General features: G+C 39.8%; 1 protein-coding gene across 1 annotated transcript in view; it reads right to left on the minus strand.

Annotated features, from left to right (window-relative positions):
- The window catches only part of Ccdc141 (coiled-coil domain containing 141), a 178,464-nt gene that overhangs the window by 15,141 nt on the left and 142,090 nt on the right, over positions 1-21,233 (minus strand). The window contains exons 15-22 of the mRNA XM_052182771.1: positions 20,249-20,428; positions 19,516-19,641; positions 17,567-17,755; positions 16,554-16,733; positions 14,605-14,754; positions 6,071-6,211; positions 4,718-4,912; positions 3,146-3,329 (exon numbers count right to left, since the gene is read on the minus strand). Of these exons, the coding sequence (XP_052038731.1) occupies positions 3,146-3,329; positions 4,718-4,912; positions 6,071-6,211; positions 14,605-14,754; positions 16,554-16,733; positions 17,567-17,755; positions 19,516-19,641; positions 20,249-20,428 (1,345 nt within the window). The remainder of the gene's footprint in view (positions 1-3,145; positions 3,330-4,717; positions 4,913-6,070; positions 6,212-14,604; positions 14,755-16,553; positions 16,734-17,566; positions 17,756-19,515; positions 19,642-20,248; positions 20,429-21,233) is intronic.

Below are 21,233 nucleotides of genomic sequence, written 5' to 3' on the forward strand. Positions count from 1 at the left end.
TATCCTTATTACATGGTGGGGAATCCTCTGGGTATATGCCCAGGAGTGGTATAGCAGGATCTTCTGGAAGTGAGGTGCCCAGTTTTCGGAGGAACCGCCAGACTGCTTTCCAGAGTGGTTGTACCAATTTGCAACCCCACCAGCAGTGGAGGAGTGTTCCTCTTTCTCCGCACCCTCTCCAACACCTGCTGTCTCCTGAATTTTTAATCTTAGCCATTCTGACTGGTGTAAGATGAAATCTTAGGGTTGTTTTGATTTGCATTTCCCTAATGACTAATGAAGTGGAGCATTTTTTAAGATGCTTCTCCGCCATCCGAAGTTCTTCAGGTGAGAATTCTTTGTTTAACTCTGTACCCCATTTTTTAATAGGGTTGTTCGGTTTTCTGGAGTCTAACTTCTTGAGTTCTTTATATATATTGGATATTAGCCCTCTATCTGATGTAGGATTGGTGAAGATCTTTTCCCAATTTGTTGGTTGCCGATCTGTCCTCTTGACGGTGTCCTTTGCCTTACAGAAACTCTGTAACCTTATGAGGTCCCATTTGTCAATTCTTGCTCTTAGAGCATACGCTATTGGTGTTCTGTTCAGAAACTTTCTCCCTGTACCGATGTCCTCAAGGGTCTTCCCCAGTTTCTTTTCTATTAGCTTCAGAGTGTCTGGCTTTATGTGGAGGTCCTTGACTCTTTGTCTCTTTATCATCTCTATTTCTATTGAATCTATCTGTCTGTCTATCTATCTATCTATCTATCTATCTATCTATCTATCTATCTATTCTATCTACCACCTATTTATCTATCATCTATTATCTATCTTATATAGAAGAATGGGTCTCGACCACCATCTCTTTCCAGTTTATGAGTTAGAAATATCAATTTGAAATGGATTGAAGAATCAATTTCAAGACATGGACTGTTAAAACTACTAGAAGAAAGCACAAGGAATGTGGATCTGAGTGGGGGTTTTCAGGTGAGACTCTGAATACCCAGGAAACAAAAACAAACATAGACAAATGGGAGCTTGTCAGAGAAAAAGGCTCTGCAGAGTGAGATGTGAAGCAACTCTCCAAGGCACTGTGCATAATGGGAAACAGTGTTTGCTTCTGGTTTACATCTGATGAGGGGTTCGAATCCAAAAGAACTCCGGCAACTCCATAGGCATGTCCCAACCAAGACCAATTTGAAAACCATCTGGAAACACACACTTCTTATGAGAGGATACTCATTCTGGGCTCTGGATGTAAAAATAGCCGAGTACTTGGTAAATATCTGTGAGCCCCTGTTCTGGTTCCCTTGCATTGGGAAGGGAAGATACTGACCAAAAGCAACCTGAGGAGGACAGGATTTATTTTAGCTTATTGTTAAAATCCATCATCAGAGAAGCCAAAGGGAGAACTCAAGGCAGGAACTGAACCAGAGGCCGTAAAGCAATGCTGCGGACAGGCTTCCTTGCTTAGCTTGCTCAGTTACTTTTCTTATATAACTCAGAGATCTCAGTGAATTAAGGTGAACTCTAGTGACCTGAGTTCAATTCCCTGGACTCACATGGTGGAAGGAAAGAGGTGATTCTGCAATTTGTCCTCTGACCTTTTTTAATTTTTGGATTTGGTTTTTTTGAGACAGGGTTTCTCTGTAAAGCTCTGGCTGTCCTGGACCTCACTCTGTAGACCATGCTGGTCTTGAACTCAGAAATCCGCCTGCCTCTGCCTCCCAGAGTGCTGGGATTACAGGCGTACGCCACCACTACCCGGCTATCCTCTGACCTTTAAATAGTCTGTGTAGTCTATACACACACACACACACACACACACACACACACATACACACACACACAGAGGCATAAAATAAATAAAATATTTTAAAAGGTATGTACACTCTATAATAAATATGTGAAAACTCATAGATTCCATATTTTCTTTTTCTTCTTTTTCTTTTTTTTTAGAATCCATATTTTCAATCATAGTATTCAAACATTCCTTTATTCTTGTAATAGTTACTGAGCCCTTAGTATATACTATGATGTTCAGGTTAACAGGCAGGGCTTTATGTCTCATGGAGATTACATTCTAATGGGGTAATTCAAACAACAACTAACTGATGCACATGTCAGTTAGTAATAAGACCTAGAACACACAAAAGACAGTACATAGAACTCTGCAAAGTGAAGAAGATTATGACTTTTATAGTCTTTGTAAGTACTTACCACGTCTTGACATTGAAGACACTGTATGTAATACAGCATTATTATATTCTCCTCCTTGCCAGCCCAGAAAACAAAGGAGTGTCTATACTATCGTGTGTAAGATAGAGACAGAGAGCCACAGTGCTAGTGATGCCCTTCAGACTTTCTCTTAGAGCGTTTACTAATGGCAAGAGAGAGGCATCTGTTTCTTCTCATCATCTTTCCAGCTAATATTTTAGTGTTTGTGTATTGCTACTATTTTCCTTTGGAAAATAACAGACATTTATTCTCCAGGAGCCAGAGGATGCTTTCTGAACCTCCTTCTAATGTCTTGCTCTGGGCTGCCTTTGCCTGGTCCTTAGGGATCTCCCTTCACTCACAGGAGTCCCATCAGGGAATCCATGGAACTGCTCCCTTAGCATTATTGGCACCAAGGGACTTCTTTTATGAAGAAGCGTCTTCCACTCTCTCATCATGGAGGAGAAGAAAGCAGCCATGAGGCAACAGAGTTCTCCAGTGTGTTTACAAATGAGAGGAAGACGAGGGAGAGTTCTCTAGTCACTTCTCAAATCCACAAATCAAATTTCATGGGAACAAGAGGATGGAAACCCTTAGGGGAAGCTTTGCACCAGCTTCACCGAATCTTCTTATGCCCACGGAATCACTTAGGGGACATTATACTCTGTGTCTATAGAGTGTGGTTCCGATTCTGAGAATAAAAAGATGGACTACCGAGTGACTAGGAAAGGAGTGCAGACACCAGATAGTTTAAAACCAGGCTTCACCTCCTGCTGTGGGAAGAACAGTAGGGGAGTCCTTCCCTACTGTTTACTTTTGCTGGATGTAGAACAGATCCTGAGACTTTTCTCAGCCTAGCTGGGGATAGTGAGGGCTTTGATCTGTTTCCTGTTGGAGCAGATTCAGAGTGATTCAGTGGTGGCAAATCCCTATCACACAAGAGCTCACCATATAAGCGCTGAGCAAGGTCGACCACCTCCTGAATCCTTTCTTCTTGCTGGGGTACTGAGGGAGTAATAAACTTATTGAACTGCTTGTGGAGGATGTCCACAGCTTCCCTTGTTTGGCACTCCAAGGAATACTTTCCAACTCTCACAATGGTGGCACTTGCATCTTCATACCAAAAGTTACACTATATTCAAATGGAAGAAAACCGAGTAAAGAGTTTATGAACATAGCCTTTAAACTTTCCAAGTCATGTTAAAGAAAATATCAGCACACAGTCATATATATTTTTTCACATGTTCCAGGGCACATATTTTAAAAGTATAATTAAAGAAATACACACAAGAAAAATTAGAAAGCAAAAGTATAGAAATAGCTTTGATTCTCTTGCTTTCCTAGATTTGTCTAAAATATAGTTCTTAAGACACTGTTGTTCACTTTTAAGAACAAGCAGCAAAATCACTTGTTCACTAAAAAGAATAAAAACATTGGGTAGATAATACTCAAAATTTAGTATAATCAACAAACACTGCTAGTAATCTACAAGAAAAAGTTTTCTAATGATATATTTTCTTTTAAGAATGAAATTTTGATAAGGGTCAAGGAATTATCATCCAAAGAATAGAATTCTACCTTCATGAAATAAACCTAGTCATTATTTTGAAGCACAGTGAAGGTATGAAGCAATTTTTCCCTAAAAATAAGTAACTAACTGTGACAGGAAGAATGTCTGCCCCAGGCCGGAGGCATTTGTGCTGGGTAAAAAAAAAATAGCCAAACAGGACTCTGTGAAAAGTGAGCATTAAGTAAGTGCCAAGAAGCTTCAGCCAACCTGTACATCATGTTTCACAGAATAATCAGATCATTCATAATGTGGTGTTAAGTCCAAATACTCAACTGTATTAACTGTAAAGAACGATAGTTTGCATGTCAGAATAATAGGCAACAAAGAATGATCAAGACTCTTAGGTGTTCTTTCTCTGATAAAAAATATGACCTTGTCAAACATCATGTGGACTGTCCCTTTCACAGTAACAAAGGTTATCACATCAGTTATGAAGCACCTGAGATATTACAGTCTCAGGTTATTCTGAAATGCTTTCAAATATTGTGAAATAAGTATTCTGCTTGAGTGGTGAAACAGCTTCTGGCAGTGGTTGTAATATCAGTGGTTAAATAGTGTGAATAGAAGTTATGAAGAAATGGAAACTCTCATGGTACTGGGAGAAGGAGTAAATTAACCAAAGCTTTCTCAAGAGTAACTGGATAACACAGAAAAACAAAACCCTTGTGCCATTCACTCTGACCTGGCAGTTCAACTTCAGGGAATTACCTTAAATCAATAACAAAGAGGAGCATGACCAGGGCTGTCATGACAGCAGTAAGTAATACTGAATTTATTTTTTAAAAGAAGCAATTTTTTTTCTGAAACAGTGTCTTACTATAGAGACTAAACTGTACCTGAGTTTATAACCTCCCGCCTCTGCCTCTAACTACTGGGACTACACCATGCTCAGGGCAATGTGTTTTCTGAAGTAACATTACGGCAAGAATAGAATTACAAGAAGAAAATACCTCTTCTATTACTTCCTGGAGATGCTCAGTCAGGTCCAAATTCATCTTGTAATCTGTCACAACTTTGTCGAAGTCATCCACATGCTTTTTCAAATCCTCCATGGCTTCCAAAAGGATTTTAGCTTTATTACTTGAATAACTTAAGAATGAATCAGATGTCTTATTATTAACTTTTTCCATTTTCTTCCTTAGAGCCTGTAAGTGGGGGTAAAGGTTTTTAATAGGAAATTGTATATTACTTATGATGTTAGTAGTAAAACAGAATAACTTGGGAAAACGTATTGCCTCCACAATTCTGACATCGTATAATTATAATTATAAAATTATAATTAAGTGCACTGTAAATGCACTTTGGAATGAATAGGTTCTCTCCTAGATATTTTATTCAGTCAGTATTCATAAATAAGAAAACTACAAATAATCTAGATCATGTATATATAATGTGTATGTGTATATGTATGTATATATGTAGTTTTCAGGAGCTCTGGAATCTATAGTAGACACTCTGGGCATGTGTGGGGACAAGGAAGGCAAGAGGGTGAAGAGAACAAGGGTGACATGTGTGTGCATGCATGAAGAGGTGATAAGAAGCATGGAAACACACAGATCTGTGTGTTTGGCAGAAAGCTTTCCAGTGCTAACTCAGCACATGCATCTCAACATGCATCACTGGTGCTAGGGTACAGTGATGGAGCCAGAAGCTCTGATATATTGCTGCAGCCAACAGGGCAACCACACATGCTGGTGGTCGTGGTGTCAGTCAAATGCAAGGGTGTAGAATGTTTTTGGAATAATCCATGAGCATTTGTAGAGATAGTTCTCACCTGGTTTAAATAATATGCAACATTTACATGCACTAAACTATAACATGGTACCCCCAGAGTGCACACATTTCTTTTGTTTTTAGGTGTCAGCAAGAAATTTGAAAAGTGAATAAGCTAGAAAGCTCTCAGAAGAGTGGTGTGGTTGAGTGCAGGTGATAACAGTTGTTCTCTGGGTAGACCGCTGCCATGAAATCTATGAACTCTCTCCTGTCCATCTGTTTAAAATCAGCATCACATGACTGGATACCAAGCACATAACTAAAACCTTTCAGGAAAGCCAACTCTGAATTATAGAAAATAAAGTTGTTGTTTTTAAAGGGAAAATGAGGTAAATCATCATTTCCTACAAGAAGTCAATTATAAAAATATAAAACTACCCTTTTCATGTCAATTCTGTAAAATAGAGTTATGCCTGGACTGCAATTATTTTGCACAAATTGTGGTAATCACACACACACACACACACACATACCACACACACACATGCACGCACACACGCACATATGCACACTTACTGCTTTCTTATTACCTGAATTTTTTCAGCATATGTATCCACTTGTTGGATTTGATATTGAAGAGTCTTTAAGTTTCGAGATTTCTCATTTTTCTTGGAGTAATTAAACTTCATATTGTTGAATTTCTTTTTTATATCTTTGAATGACTCTTTGAGCTACAGTTTAATAAAAAATAAATTATAATCCCCTTAAAATTAGAAAGTCAATATTCATTTGTATGAATCAAAATAGCTAAACATTTTCAAATTCATAATCTTAAAAATGTGTTCAGAATAGTTTCAGTCAAAACCAAATCTTTATATGGACATTCATCCTTCAATGAGAGTAATTTCTGATGTATTATTTTTAATTGAGTACAGTTACATACTATCCCATTGTAAACAAGAAAGTGTTTAACATCTTGAACATAAACTCTTGTTAATTCAAATTTTCTTATTTGTATTTCTTTGGTATAATTTTAACACTCGTTCTATTGCATGCTAGTATTGTTCCGGATCTTTCCATATCATAAGCCTCTCTCAGGGTCACTATGTATAAAAAAGTATTAGGGCTCCAAGGAGCTGTTCATGATGAAGAGGTCAATGAGGGGTTGACTCTTAGAATATTTAGCACAGTATGTGAGATTTAGTGAGAAAGGAATTTTTATTTGCCCAGCTAAAATTATTTCCATGAGCAAAATTTAGATAGTTTTACTTCTTAGATGTAGATCATTAACTCTGAAAACACAAACAAACAAATTAAAAACCCAAAGTAAGAGTCATTGGCACTGAGGGCAATGCTGACTTCCTGTAGGCAAGGCATGTCATGATGGTCTTGGCGAACAGTTCATCTTTACCGATGCTCTAAGATTCTAGGCAACCTGGTCCTTTGAAACATTTTACTTTCTGTTGCTTCTGCATATTCATGAAGGCTATATCTCCTCCTAGGCAGCTCTCACTTTATATTATCAGCAAAAAGAAGCACAAAGAAAACGTAAACCTAAGATTATATGGGAGCTTTTACAACAAGAAGGAATCACGTCATGGCTGATAAATCTGAATGATGGAAAGAAAAGTTAGAAATGCATTAAAATTCTTTTCAATGACAGCAAACATATTACCCGAGAGTGTATAAAAGCTGTGCACATGTTACACTTTAGGTCCATAATATGGAAAAATACATCTGACCCAGAAAATGTATGCTTTCTCAAAATGCTCACTCCAAATTTTCCATAGTGTGAAAATAAAACATTGATTTTTATCCTTAACTGTTCTTGGAACAAACCACATGCAAGGCCCTGGCAGACCTGTCTATGTAGAAATTATTATACTTATACAATTTTTGCATAGGATATCCATATACTCAATCAGTATTGATTTTTTTACACAGAAAATGACATTGCTGAATATTAGTTCTACACTATGGACAGAACCGAAACCAGAGGCGATATAAACCATTTTAATAGATAAGTCAACAGTGTCCAGAAAGATTGGAAAAGGCTGTAACTTCAGATTTTGAAAATGAGTTCTATATCAGAAGACCAGGGGATATTTAAAATGTCCTAATAAGTTGGTACACTTATGAAATGGCTGTTAAATACATATATACATTCTGTGACACTTGATATTTTAATGTACATGTGTTAATTCTAGCAGGAAGGGACAAATGAGGTACCACTTATAATACTGAAATACAAAGAAACTATCCTGAATTTTTAATAGAAAACTGAGGTAAGATCTTTTTATATCTCTTTTTTAAAATTACAGCTATAAATTAATAAATACTATATCTGAGGCAACCAGAGGTTGTTATTTACAAACTCCTTCAGAGGCAAGGTACTATTTAAAGGTATAGGTATTCCTTGAGATGATTACAGACTTGTGCTGATGGAGAATACCTCATTGCACTCTGACTCAGTATGTACTAAATATCTCTGAGCAGCACAAATAAAGTGGTTAAGATTGTCAGAGTAATGGTACTTTACCATAGTTAACAACCAAATTATTTAGGGTGTGAGAGTTCTTGCCTAGAACACCAGTACTTTGAATATCGCAGGAAGATAACAAATTCAAGGACAATCTAGATTACATAGTGAAAGTTTGTCCAAAAGAAGGAGGAAGAAGAGGAAGAGGAGGAGCAAGAGGAGGAGGAGCAGGAGGAGGAGGAACAGGAGGAGGAGGGGCAGGAGGAGGAGGAGCAGGAGGAGGAGCAGGAGGAAGAGGGTCAAGAGGAGGAGGAGCAGGAGCCGGAGAGGTTTCAGGAATGACTCAGTGGGAGAAGCTTGATGCACAAGTGTGAGAGCCAGAGCCCAGATCCCCAGGAACCAGGTAAAGCCAAGCAAGGCAACATGTGTCTGCAATGCTAGTCCGGAATGCTGGGATTACAGTCTCTGGGAAGCAGAGACAGATTTCTCAGATGCTCAAAAAAGAGACTGTTTGAAACAAGGTAGAAGAGTCGGCTGGTATCCAAGGTTTTCCTCTGACTCCACACACAGTGTAGTATGCCAGCACCTGTGCCCACATACACAAACACAAACTCACATACACATCATACACACACAAAATAAAACTGGATACGATAAAGTAATAACATAACCATTACAAAGGGAATTAAGGGATTCAGTCACTGGCAGTTATACACTGGATAACACAGCTTTCTACCCCACTGTATTTACTGAATCATATTATTGTTATTGATCAGTCTAGAGGAAGAAAGAGAGGTTCTACCATCAACTTGATAGCCAAAGGGTTTTATCTGCTTTTTCAATCAGGAAGGCTTGACATCTACTTGAATGCTCTACCGAGCAATGTAGGGAGACAGATCCCTGACACTTTCATTCTAAACCATGTGCTTTCCAGTTTACTCTGGATTAAGAAACGCCAGACTTATAAGTGGTAAGAACAACTTCATTTCTGCATGACCAGCATGTATGCATTTCCACAGAAGATGATTTAGAAGACTGAAGAGTGCCCGTGGTGCTATGGGCATGTGACACAGGAGAGCTTCATTCTGTCACACGAGCTCCCACCACAGAGTTGCTGGCACTATTCTTGTTTGGTCACATTGGAAAGCCAGGCAAAATCTAATCTCTTGTACCTTCCTCAATGTTAATTCAAGACCACTATTCATGCAATTAGAAAGGAGTGTGGAGGAAGCCCCTCTAGCATCAACAAATCCAGCCAAGCCACATTTCTCTTACCTGCGCATTCCAATATGAAAGTTTAATCTAATCCCCACATAAGTTGGCATCATAGCTTCGAAGGAACTGAGTGCTCTGGTTACTGCCCTGGGATATCATTGTCCTCACAGCTGTTTCTAACTTTAGAGAGCTTGTCAACAATAGGGCATGGCGAAGACGGGTTAGACAACTGCCCCGCTTGTACATATAAGCAGTCACATACACTAATAGCACAGGAAAGGGAATAGTTTATTCATTAGAAATCTATAAATGCTCTAATTCACATTAGTAAAATCTATGTATTATGGATGTTAGGATATTTTTTTTAGTGAGTAATTTGAATCTTTCCTGTTTGTACACGTTCAGCGCTTCCATGTTTGTACAAAGTAGCCCAAACTTACATGGCCATAATTACAAAAAATTCTAAAATCTTGAAACTGTTCTTATCCTCTCCTAATTTCGCCAGTGAGTGATAAGTCTCTTTTCAGGGCTAGAAATGAGAAAACTTCTATGGAAAGATAAGAGAAGGGCAAGAGGCTCCTGACGGGCCGGGCTAGGCTGGCCTGCTATTCTTAGCCCTGACTAAGCTGGCTGAGGCAGCTTTCACAAGAATGTCTTATGTGTAAGTCTGGTGCTGGCAAGGCCAACTGGTGTGAGGGACATGGGGTATTTAAAACCGAGGTAAAGGGTTTGCAAAGAAAGCCTTGCATTAGAACTATGGCATAGTGGCTGAACCCCCACATTCCTAATGAGCAGCCAGGTCTTGTTTCTCTAGCATCCACTTGGCAAGCCCTGCTTCTTATCCTCTGCTCGTCCATTCCTGATGACAAAGCTCAGTTTCCATCATGAAAGGCTGTAACGTGCCACCACCCAGAGATGTCTGAATTCGAAACAGAGACATCCAAAGACTCAAAATCGAATCCGGATGGGACACTGCAAATATTGTCGGGTCTGAATGTTCGACAGATTTCTGGAGAAGTGTCTTTGGTCTTCAACTCGGTAATCAGAGCACATCCTCCTCAGCTCCAAGGTGCATAGCAACAGGAAGTGAAACAACCCGTAAAGCAAAGACGTGTTCCAAGTTACAGGCGGCAGCCAGTCCCAGCAATAAACGTTATCTTGCATGTGCACCCCCTTTATAATGAATTTACGCTTTATTTGTTCTATTTGTGGAAATGGTAACTATTATTTTAAACGTGAGCTGTCCATACCTTCCAGAAGAGCCTATGTGGTATTTTACAGACATCAAACACTATGATTTAAATGTTTGAGCCTTTGGGATGAACATTTTCTGAACAAATTGTAATTTTTCCTGTCCACTTACACATGCCACCCAAATCCAGTTGGGTCAGGGCCTGCTGAGCGAATGGCTCTGGTTCTGAAGCACCATGTGGGTTTTAAGTTTCTCAAGACTCTCTTCTCTGTTTTGTAGTCATTTGGAGTGTGACAGCCTGGCTCACAGTAGCCACATTAAATATATTTGTTGGATAAAGACTATTGCTTTTTATTTTTTTCAAAGACAAGTTTGGGTTACAAATTGGGACAATGAATATTGTCTATATTTTTCCCAGTGATGCCCCATCTGGTGTTCTGTTCTCTGTGCTAATTTTTTCTGTGCCCTTTCCTGCCGTGGATGGCTATCCACACTTATTTTGTCAGGGGCAAAGTGCCAAACAGCAGAATGTGGTTTTCATTCTATCACCTGTGCGTGTTATATGAAAGTACCGCTCCTCAATTATAATCTATTGCTTCTGATCCAACTCGTGTGTCTTGTCTCTCAGATGACCAATCCATTCAGATTTACAACAGAGTTTGGGGGATTCATGCCTGGCATATGGAATATATATGCTAAATCCTTTCCTTCTTACTCTCTGATGGGGAAGATGTTGCTGTCCTAGAGGAGATTTTCCAGGGTAAGGTAATATAATAGTCTGGAAGCTTCTGTGTGTAAAACTTATTTTGAGAAAGTGGATAGCGGCCTGATTCTGTCATCTATTCTTTCCAGCAAAGTAATTGTTTGTGACACAAAATAGGAGTCTTTTAAGTTACAGATCCCCATTAGCATCATGTAAATATAAGGATAATTTTTTTTTGGTCAGCTTGTATGAAGGAAACATGTTTCCTATGAGCATACTAACTTTTTAAAGGTAGATACTAAACAAATGAGGTTCCTTTGTAATGCAATATGGTTGTGGAAATTTCTAGAATGTTTTGTGTTAATGATATATTCACATGGCCAAGCAAGAAAATGCAAAGTTCTATTGAGCCGTTATGCATACAAATGTATCCTTGCATGAAATGGGTAGGGGAAAAATGCCATAAAATGTGGCAGTTTGACAGTTGTGTGTCTCACGGGTAAACATGAAGAAAACGAGTTTTTCGAAAATGTCCTATGCATAAAATTATGCAAGATAAAGGAACACAAAAGGCATACACGTCTTTAAAGGAAATCGCATCTTATTTTTAAAATGGCATTTAGAGAGGCTTCTATTTGCTCACCGTGAGGTGCAGAGTCCTTCTGTAAGAACCCGCGTGAAGAGCACTAAGCTGTTCCAGCAAAGTAAAAAAAAAAATGTTTTCTGGAAACAAGCAAATCAGCTGTGATTCATTCATTCATGCATATTATAAGAAATGTATTAGAAAGCAGGAATAGAAAGGGTTAAATGGGATTATACTGAGAGAATAGTTCATTCCAATAAGTAAGCACCAAGAATGTTCTTGTCCGGCAAGTGAATCTTGGCTCAAAGTTAACTACAGACAGAAGCTCTGCAGTCTTTTAGTGCATTGTTAAGATGAATCCCCCCCCCCCCATCTTCATGTTCTTGTATGAAAATGAAGACATAAAGGCAGATATTCTCCGAAGACTACTGCAACACATTGTCTGGGGAACTTTTGTGAACTACTTTGATCATATAGAGTAAAACAGTGTTTTGTCATCAGCTTTAAAAATAAAATGTTAAGTACGGCCTAGCTCCTTGGCAAAATATTATTCGTTTGTTTGTATCTGAAAACTACTTAACACCCTGCATTTCAATTTTTTGTTGTATGTTTTGGGATGGGGTCTTATGTAGCCCATATTGACCTCGAACTTGTTCTGTAACCAAGGCTGGCCTTGAACTCCTGCCTTCCCTGCCGTTGCCTCCCAAGAGCAGGGTAAGCAGGCATGTGCTACCTTGCCTGGCTTCATTTCATCTTATAACACTCTAGATACCTGTGTCTAAACAACACATACAGATGCCAAATGTTGTCACCATGGAAATATCAACTGAGTCTCCTCAAAGCCATGGTACAAAGTAGAACAAGACATAACTTCATTTTATTTTAGAAAAGGTCACTGAAAATATTCTATCTGACTATTTTGCCACTAATTTGGTGTTTGTAAAATCCAGCATATGGCTGCTGCACTTCAACGTGCCTGCTGGCACAAAAAATAAAAACAGACAAAAACAAAAGTAAGAAAGACCCACAGTTTTCAAAGGTCCTTCAAGTGTGAAAGGGTAGCCTACAGGTGAATTGGATTAGATGTAGACGCGATGGAGGACGATACTTCTCTTAGTAATTCTGAGCGTGTTAAAATGATACCTGATTCCTAAACCAAGCCCGCGTGTATCTGCTCGCTCATTCCTGAAGTGGTACAGACAATCCTGGGGCGTCCCTACTATGACTGGAAGGGTCATCTGTCATCTGTGTTGGCTCCGAGCACAATTCCATCATGAGGCTGTCCCTGTAAATAGAAGTTCTGGAAGACCTCAGGCAGGGGGACCAAGCTTCATAAATGCCACAGCTCTTCAGGGACATGGAAACCCAGAGGGGCGGGACTGGGAACACACACGCAGCCTGCTTCAAAAATGCTCTCTCTGTAGATGCAGAGCTGCGCCTTCTCTGCAGGGAGAGATGTTTGGGCAAAGCGAGGAGAAAAAAAAAGAGAAGGAAAAGGATGAAAGGGAGGAAAAGAACTAAGAAAATTTAGAAAAAAATTGTTTTTTGAAAATGGCCATGAATCTTTCATTGCCCTGGGAGAACCAAGGCGCTCTGGATGTTTCTTGAATCAAAACTAAACAGAGCTCACAGAAGTGTAAACTGTAGCATGGGGAAGCAGAAGAGGCTGTTCCCCTGTGTACAGGGCAGACTACACTGTGGGTTCACTGGAATGTGAGCCAGACAGAGAGGAAAGCACACCGGTATAGTAAAAGCTACGTCAGCATCTTCTCCCTGGCCCCTCCCGTTGAACCGGATCCCAGGAGCTTCTCCTGATCTCTCGCTTTCTTCCCAGCATGCTCCCTCCTGCACCTGCCCGTGACCTGCAGGAAGGGTGGGCGCTCCAGTGCAGACCACCATTAAAGCTCCGTTACCCATTCTGTAACCTGTGAGCTAATGATTCTCTGTACCCGGTAGACCTAGACTCTGCAGAAGGGGCGTAAACTAAGAATTCAAGAAAGTTGTTAGTTAGCCGCCTTTCCCCTCACCCCTTTCCCAGTGGACTCAGAAAGATAGATAAAGACTTGGAATTGTCATTTTCCTTGCGTCTTCCCTAGAATACGTGAGTGATGGGTGGAAGACCTCGATGCTCAGCACAGACTAGACAGCCAGCACACAGTCTGTGGATGCAAATCTTAACTGTGGGTCTGGGGGTGAAAGATGAGGGTGGAGTATGTGTCATGGCTGAGAATCATTGATGGAGGCAAGAGGAAATTGTGTCTGTGTGGATGGCTGAGCATGGGAGACCCCAAACCCTTTCCTTTTCTCTGAAACTTCTTTTGCCAGAAAAGGCATCTGTTCACATCAACAGGAATGGAGTTACTTCGCTTTGGAAAATGTTGTGTTGTCGCCCAAGCGAAGAGCCTTCTCCCTGCCCTTAGCACTGCCTTCCCCCTGAGTCAACGCAACTTAAATAGAACTTCAGCAGGCTACAGCAGCTGTATCCAATAGAGCAGGCTGAAACATACACACACACACACACACACACACACACACACACACACACAGCAGGGAGAGAGAGAGAGAGGGGGAGAGAAGCAATAACCAAGATCCCAGACCCTCAATCTTCTGTTCAGGGTTTTTCTATGCATTAACACTGTCCTAACATCAACAGTTTTGGGAGCCTGACGTTTACTCAAACTTTGGGCACTCTGTGAATGAAAGGTGAAAGGGTATGGGTAAGAAAACCATGTTCCGATATTGACTGATTGATTGATTGATTGATTGATTCATTCATTCATTCATTCATGCATTCATTCTCTCTCTCTCTCTCTTATGTGTGTGTCTGTGTGTCTGTGTGGGTCTGTGTGTCTGTGCCAGTGTGTATTGTGCAAGCATTATTCATGCACAGACACTGGACACTGGACACTGGACACTGCTCCCAGCCCTGTGTGTCCTTTCTCAAAGCCCTACCTCATTGATCTCGTCTCGGGCGGTGCAGTACTCCAAGCTGCAGGACAGGACCCGTTCATATTCTTTGGCTTGGCCACTCCAATTCCTGCTATCCAGTTCAAGGGCCTCCAGCTGCTGCTGCAGGTTCTTTGCAGAAATATTAGAGCAATTCTGGAAGTGAAGGATGTGGAAATAACAAAAAGGAACTTGTGAGATGGCCACACAATATACCATTTGCCTATATTGCACTGCTCACAAATGGCTTCAAAAGAGATATAGGGTCCTAATTTATTTTACCCTAAACATATTTGAATCTAATAATCTTAGAAAGAAGCCAGACACTCAACATTACAGAATAGACATTTCTATTCTTGACTCTCATCATCATGCCTAACTCCTCAGAGACGCCACTCATGATAAGGTCTAATTTTTACTTCAAAAAGCATAAAATATGCATTAGAAACATTCTGCCTCGGCGCTGTAATTTTCTCGTCAACTTGAGTTTAACCCCAGGTTCATTATGCAAGTGCTCCCAGCTCTATCCAGCGCAGGAGGGATGCTGGAACCAAGGCCAGAAGAGGCCTGGAGCACAATTTGTGTTATTTGTGCAAAGTGACACATTCCACTTTCTTCTTAGTTTTAAAAATACATCTACAAATATAATAAAACTCTTTAGAAAACGTTGACACGGGCAAAAGTGAATTCTTTTAACAGTAACAATTTCGCATATTCTGCCTTTCAATTTAAAGAATAGATGCTGGGCTCTCTATATCACCCCTGATGGGGGTCTTAAATGAACTTTAAAGTGAAATTGGACCTGTGGTTTTTATTCATAGTGAAGTAAACATAACCTTTCCCCCACTCAAAGTATGAGTTTGGGGGAATTTGTAAAGCAGCATCAGAGTTCAGTGCACTAGTTATGAATTAGTTATGAGTGTTTGACTAGGAAATGCTTTCTGTTTTCTTTCTGTTCTCCTCCATTGACATCTGACCAGTGGTATAAAGCAAGAGCAAAAACTGGTGCTAGAAGCCAGGCCAGGGACCAGCAGAGGGCCTAGGCCCATCTACGCTGGACTTTTATAGATGAAGGCCAGTGTCTCTGGACTTCAGCCTCTTCATCTCTAAGGGGCTGCTCATGTGGTAAGACTCTAGGACCCAGCAGTCTTCCAGACCTGTATTACTGAAGTGCCATTGTCCAGTAGAAATGCATTATGAGCCATGAAGTAATTGAACAACTTCCAATAGTCTCATTGAAAACCAAAAAGAAATAAACAAAATTAACCTTCATGGCATAATTTAGTTAACTACATATGTCCAAATACTATCATTTTATAACACATATCCAATATAGAATTAACATCTTTTTTTTAACCTCATACCTTTGAAATCTAATATGTGTATTATTTAAATCTTTCTCAGTTGTGGCTAAATTTCTATCTGAAATACTTGATCTAGATTTAAATTTCTCAAAACTTACAGCTTCTAAGGAATCACATGCCCAAGTGGTTTCTGAATGAATTGAGAGATTTCCAACAAAGCTATTTACAGTTAACTTAGTTCAAATTAAATAAAAGTTTAGGTTGCTAGTTGCATTAGACACATTTCAAATACAGAAACCTAATGTCCATCTGAGATAATGGTTCTATTTTAAATTAAATGAAAGTAATGCGTATTAAATAGGATTTTTGTGCTTAGATTTTTCTCCTTAAACTTATTTGTTTGTTAATAGTGGTGGAAATTAGAACTAATACTCACCCCAATGATTTCATGCCTTTTGAAATTTAGCATACTGGGGCTCAGATGGCTTAATAACAATCCACCTAGGTAACGTGTATGAGGCTCTTTGTTCAATCTCCAGCACCACACACAAAAGCAACCATTCATATTTAATATGCACTCAGCAATCTGCCTGTTTCTCTCCTAGTACCAGTAAGTGAGAGGTAGCCATGGTGATGCGCCAAGATGCTTACAGGTTGTTGCACGGAGGAAATGATGTCCACTCCTAAGGACAGGGCCAGCCGATGGAGATGGTCTACACGTGCCCGCCTTTCTTGAGAATGGCCCAGTTGCGTCTGGACCTCCTCACAACTTCCCAGTTCCATAGGCCATGCTAGAAGCTCCGGGTCTCTCGCTTTGATGAGATGAGTCAGCTGGAATTCAGAGCATTAGCACTTAACCTGATTTTTTTTTCCAGAGCCCGTTTTCTGTAATGCTTTACTAGTCTGCTGAAACGTTCCCTAGGCCATCCAGAATTATTCATCCTATGTATGGTGATACAGGTACACATTGTACTACTGTGACTCCAATGGGTCAGGTCACATTTTCAGTTCTGTGAAAGAAGGAAATGCATTCTGGGCCCATGATCCCAATTTTAGTAAGCTCTTGGTCTGTGATTTAAGTAAACTCCAAAAGATATTTTTAAAATGATTTTCCTTTTCGATGTGTATGAGTGTTTTTGCCTGCATACATGTCTGTGTACCATATGCATACAGTTACTCAGAGGCCAGAAGAGGGTGTTGGGAGTCTCTGAGCTGGTGGTATAGATGGTTGTGAGCTGCCATGAAATAACTAACAAATGTTTTTAGCTGAGCATGTCACACTGAAAAAGTAGCGGCGTCCATGAGGCTAGAGGTACCAGATATGGCTACTGAGTGCCATGGGAACTTTGAAGAGAGAATCACTGCCTGGAAAGGGGGCTGCTGGAAGGAAGCGACCAAGAGAAGAGAGAAAGATCTGCCAGGAAGTGCCAAGTCAATGGCACTAGTCTAGGCTTAGATGAAGCAATGCATGCGCCATATTCAAAGGACAGGAAGGAAGGCTGCAGCTGGGCTAGATACAATGCAGGGTAGAGGAATAGTGAGAGGTAAGTTAACCATCAGGGTGAATAAACCTCTTAGACTAACACATGTGATCTGCTTTTCGTTTATTGCATAATCATAACCGTTAGACCCCCGCAACTTTAAGCAACCACAGTAAGACTTACTTCTTCCTTGACCTGATGGAACTGGACTGTCTTGTACAGGATTTCCTCATATTCCTGGATCCGCTCTCGCTGCCTCTGGTGGAGATGGATAAGGTCCTTCAGCTGTTCAGTCTTCTCCTTCAAAGGGGCTCCCTGACCACTTAACACTTCCCACTCTTTCCTGATCTGCTGAACATCCTCGTGCAGTTGCTGGGAAGAATAGAAGTCATGCAGGAAGTGAGTTCTTATTTTACAGTGATGATTCTGATTGTCTAAACAATGCATCACTTTCTCATTTGTTAACTAATAGATACCTAAAGTCTCCTCAAAATCCAGATATTGTGCTTAATGATGGAGACATAGAGGCACACTATTCAGTATTTACCTTCTCAGGACTTTATAAGCCACACAGGGATAAAGGTAGGGGTTTCAAAGATAGATGTAAAAAAAAGGAAGGCCACATGTGTCTATGATATACAAACTGTACTGGACTTCTGTTAAGTCAAATATACATCTTGAGACATTTAATATAGAGTAGAGTCGTGTGGTATGATAAGGACATGTCGAGAAGTATAAAAATACATCAGGGGAATTACTTGTGCTCCACAATGAAAGAATGATCAGTATGAACCACCAGCTGAACAGCAAACAAGATATGCTGCTTCAAAGCAGTCATGCCATAATCCACAAATAGCCACCACACGGAGAGGGGATCAACTGCCTTCCCTTTCAGTCAGCACTGCTCAGACATCCCATGCAGGAATCCACACCCTGGAGGAGAGCTTGCCAAAGTCAGACTGCTTCAAGAGAATGCTTCTCTTATCCCAGGAGAGGAGCTTGTATCAAAGGGAAAAGTGAAGGAAACGCTGTGGGCTAAGGACACAATTTTCAGAAGACCGACTTGCATAGGATTGTCAGGTTCAAATCAACTCTTTGGACCTCAACTAGATGGTACATGTAATAGAAGAATAGTAGAAGAATGAAATACCTATAGCAAAGACTCCTAAGTAAGAATTTATATATACATACATACATACATACATACATACATACATACATGTATGCCAAAAGAAGTGTATGTGTACCACACAGAATCTAAATTGGGCTAACTACACTTACTGAGAGTTTGGATAGGAGACTTTGCTATATATTCCAATGCTGTATATATGTATATGTGTACAAAGCATAATGATTATACTTCACATGTTTTATCTTAACAGAACCTACAATTAGATATTTCCCAAAGGAATCTCCAAACATCTAACTCAGGAAAACCAACACATACTAAGAAGTAACAGACAGATGTATCTTAAGTTTTTCAACAAAACCCCAAAATCTAGTAGCATATGTTTTTGTATGTCAGGACTGGGAAGGTGGAGGCACAAAGATCAGGAGTTCAAGGTTACCCTTGGCTATATTGCAAGTTTGAGGTTAGCCTGGGCTTAAGATTCTGTCTCAAAAAATCAATCAACCAAGCAATCAATCAATCTGAGAGCTTCCTTTGAAGATGACTGAAGCCCACAGGAAAAAAATTATCAGAAAAGGTGTGTAGTAGGAGCCAGAATGCTTGTGGGTAGGAACAGTGACATCCCAGTGATTTGTGGACCAATGACAATACAGTTTCTAGGTCAGACGTTGTCGATTTTGTTCTGAGATATCTTAATTTTAAGCAGTCCCTAAGAAAATAGTGACTATATCAATAAATTAATTAGAAGTATAAAGCAAATTAATGAAAGATAAAAATATATCCAAGACACAGTATGGCTTAAATGTTTGGGTATCATCAAATACCCAATGGTGGGAACATCATCCATGTATGTATGGGAACAGTAAGGCAGTGTGTTTTTACAGGGATTGTTAGAGAAAAGTGGTACTTTTGTTAAAGAGAAAGGACACTTATAAGGCAAACTGTAACTGGGGACTTTGGAGAGATTGTTCCATTCACCCAATCCATTCATTGGCATCTCCACCTGGAGCTGCGGCTTCATCGCGATCCACCTCGCTCGCAGATCTGACATGCTCTGGAGGCTCCCTCCGAGATCAAGCGCAGAGACAGGCATCAGAACTTCATGGAGAAGTTTTACATTGTGAGTAGTCTGAAACCAACATGGACAATTAGGAATGTGTTTCTGGCAACTCAGCACATGCACTTACTTTGGGGGCGGGGGTGGGGTGGAGTGGGGTGACATGGTGTGCCAAGCTTTTCAATCTCTGTAAACATTGACCCTTGCCAGGGAGGTCACACACATCCCTTGATCTCCTGGGATTTTTGTTATTTTTAAGATCATGACAACATATAACAAAACGCACAATTTTTACCCCTTCTATGTGTACAATGAAGTCACCACCATCCACTTACAGACTGCTCTCACCAACCTGAACAGGTCCTCCGAACCTGTGAAGTAGCACCCCATTCCCTCCTCCCTTCCTGCATTTTCTGGGAGCATCCACTCTGACCTTTGTTTCTAAATTTGGCTACAGGACTGCAAATAAGCAGAACCACTCGATTTCTGTGCTTTTGTGCTCAGCTGATTTCTCTCGCCTCATGGATTTAAGGCTCTATCACGTTGCACAGATCAGGATTTATTCTTTGAGAGGTAACATTCGACATTCCTTTTTGTCTGTTTCCATGCTAGGGTCCAAGCGCAGTGCTTTCCGTAAGCTTGGTCTTGCTCCGAGCCATCGCCCAGCCCATTTCCTTACCTTTTTCAGTTTCTCTTTGAACATTTCCCACTGCTCTCTCACAGGTTTGCCTTTGATGGCTTTGAGGTACCATGCCATTCGGAGATGGCTGAGCTCTTCCCTGTCATTCGTTTGCTTTTCCATAATGTTCTCCATAATGTGCATTTCATTTTTAACATTTAACATCTCATTCTCTTTTGCCTGTTGAATTAATAATCCATGTAATAGCTTTCTTGCATAAGAGATACATTTTTCTTTTGCATTCAGCTGTTTTAGGTGGCAAGTACTTCATCACACCCAAGCAAGATACGGACAAGCCTGGGCCTGTGTACAGAGGCACAATGACTCAGAAAAACACTCAGATACAATTCTAGGCATACAAATGCATTTAGAATATAACTGAAAATAAGTATTGATATTTTTTAATATAATGAAGATATTCATCTATCCTGTGTGTGAAAATTGAGGGTTACATAGAATAGTTGATAATATTGAAGGTTTTTTTTTTTAAAAAAAACTCATATAAAATAATAGACATACAAATACTTTTAGGATATAATTGATAAATGAAGTGGTAACATTTTCTGATAAAAATGAAGATTTTCATATAACATATGTATCACAAAATTGAGGATTTCATCTGATAATTTATAAAATAATTTTTTTTTTGGAAAACCAGTCTGATAAAAATCTAGGCATACAAATGCATTTAGAATATAAATGAAAAATGAGGTGGAGATATTTTCTGAAGAAACCAAAGATATTCATACAACATATGTATGATAAAATTGAGGATTACATTGTGTTTTAATAATACTGAAGAAATGATTCAGAAAAACTCTCTGATACAGTTCTAGGCATACAAATGGATTTCAAATAAAATTGAAAAAGAAGTGTAGATATTTTTTGAATATAAGTGTTTAGACCTATAGTCTCTGTGTAGACATCAGGTGCAGAGCCTTTAAAGGCCTCAGTCATATTTTAGTGGTTTTAAGGGGGGAATTGA

Source organism: Apodemus sylvaticus, chromosome 5 (assembly GCF_947179515.1).
Source record: "Apodemus sylvaticus chromosome 5, mApoSyl1.1, whole genome shotgun sequence".
Taxonomy (NCBI): Eukaryota; Metazoa; Chordata; class Mammalia; order Rodentia; family Muridae; genus Apodemus; species Apodemus sylvaticus.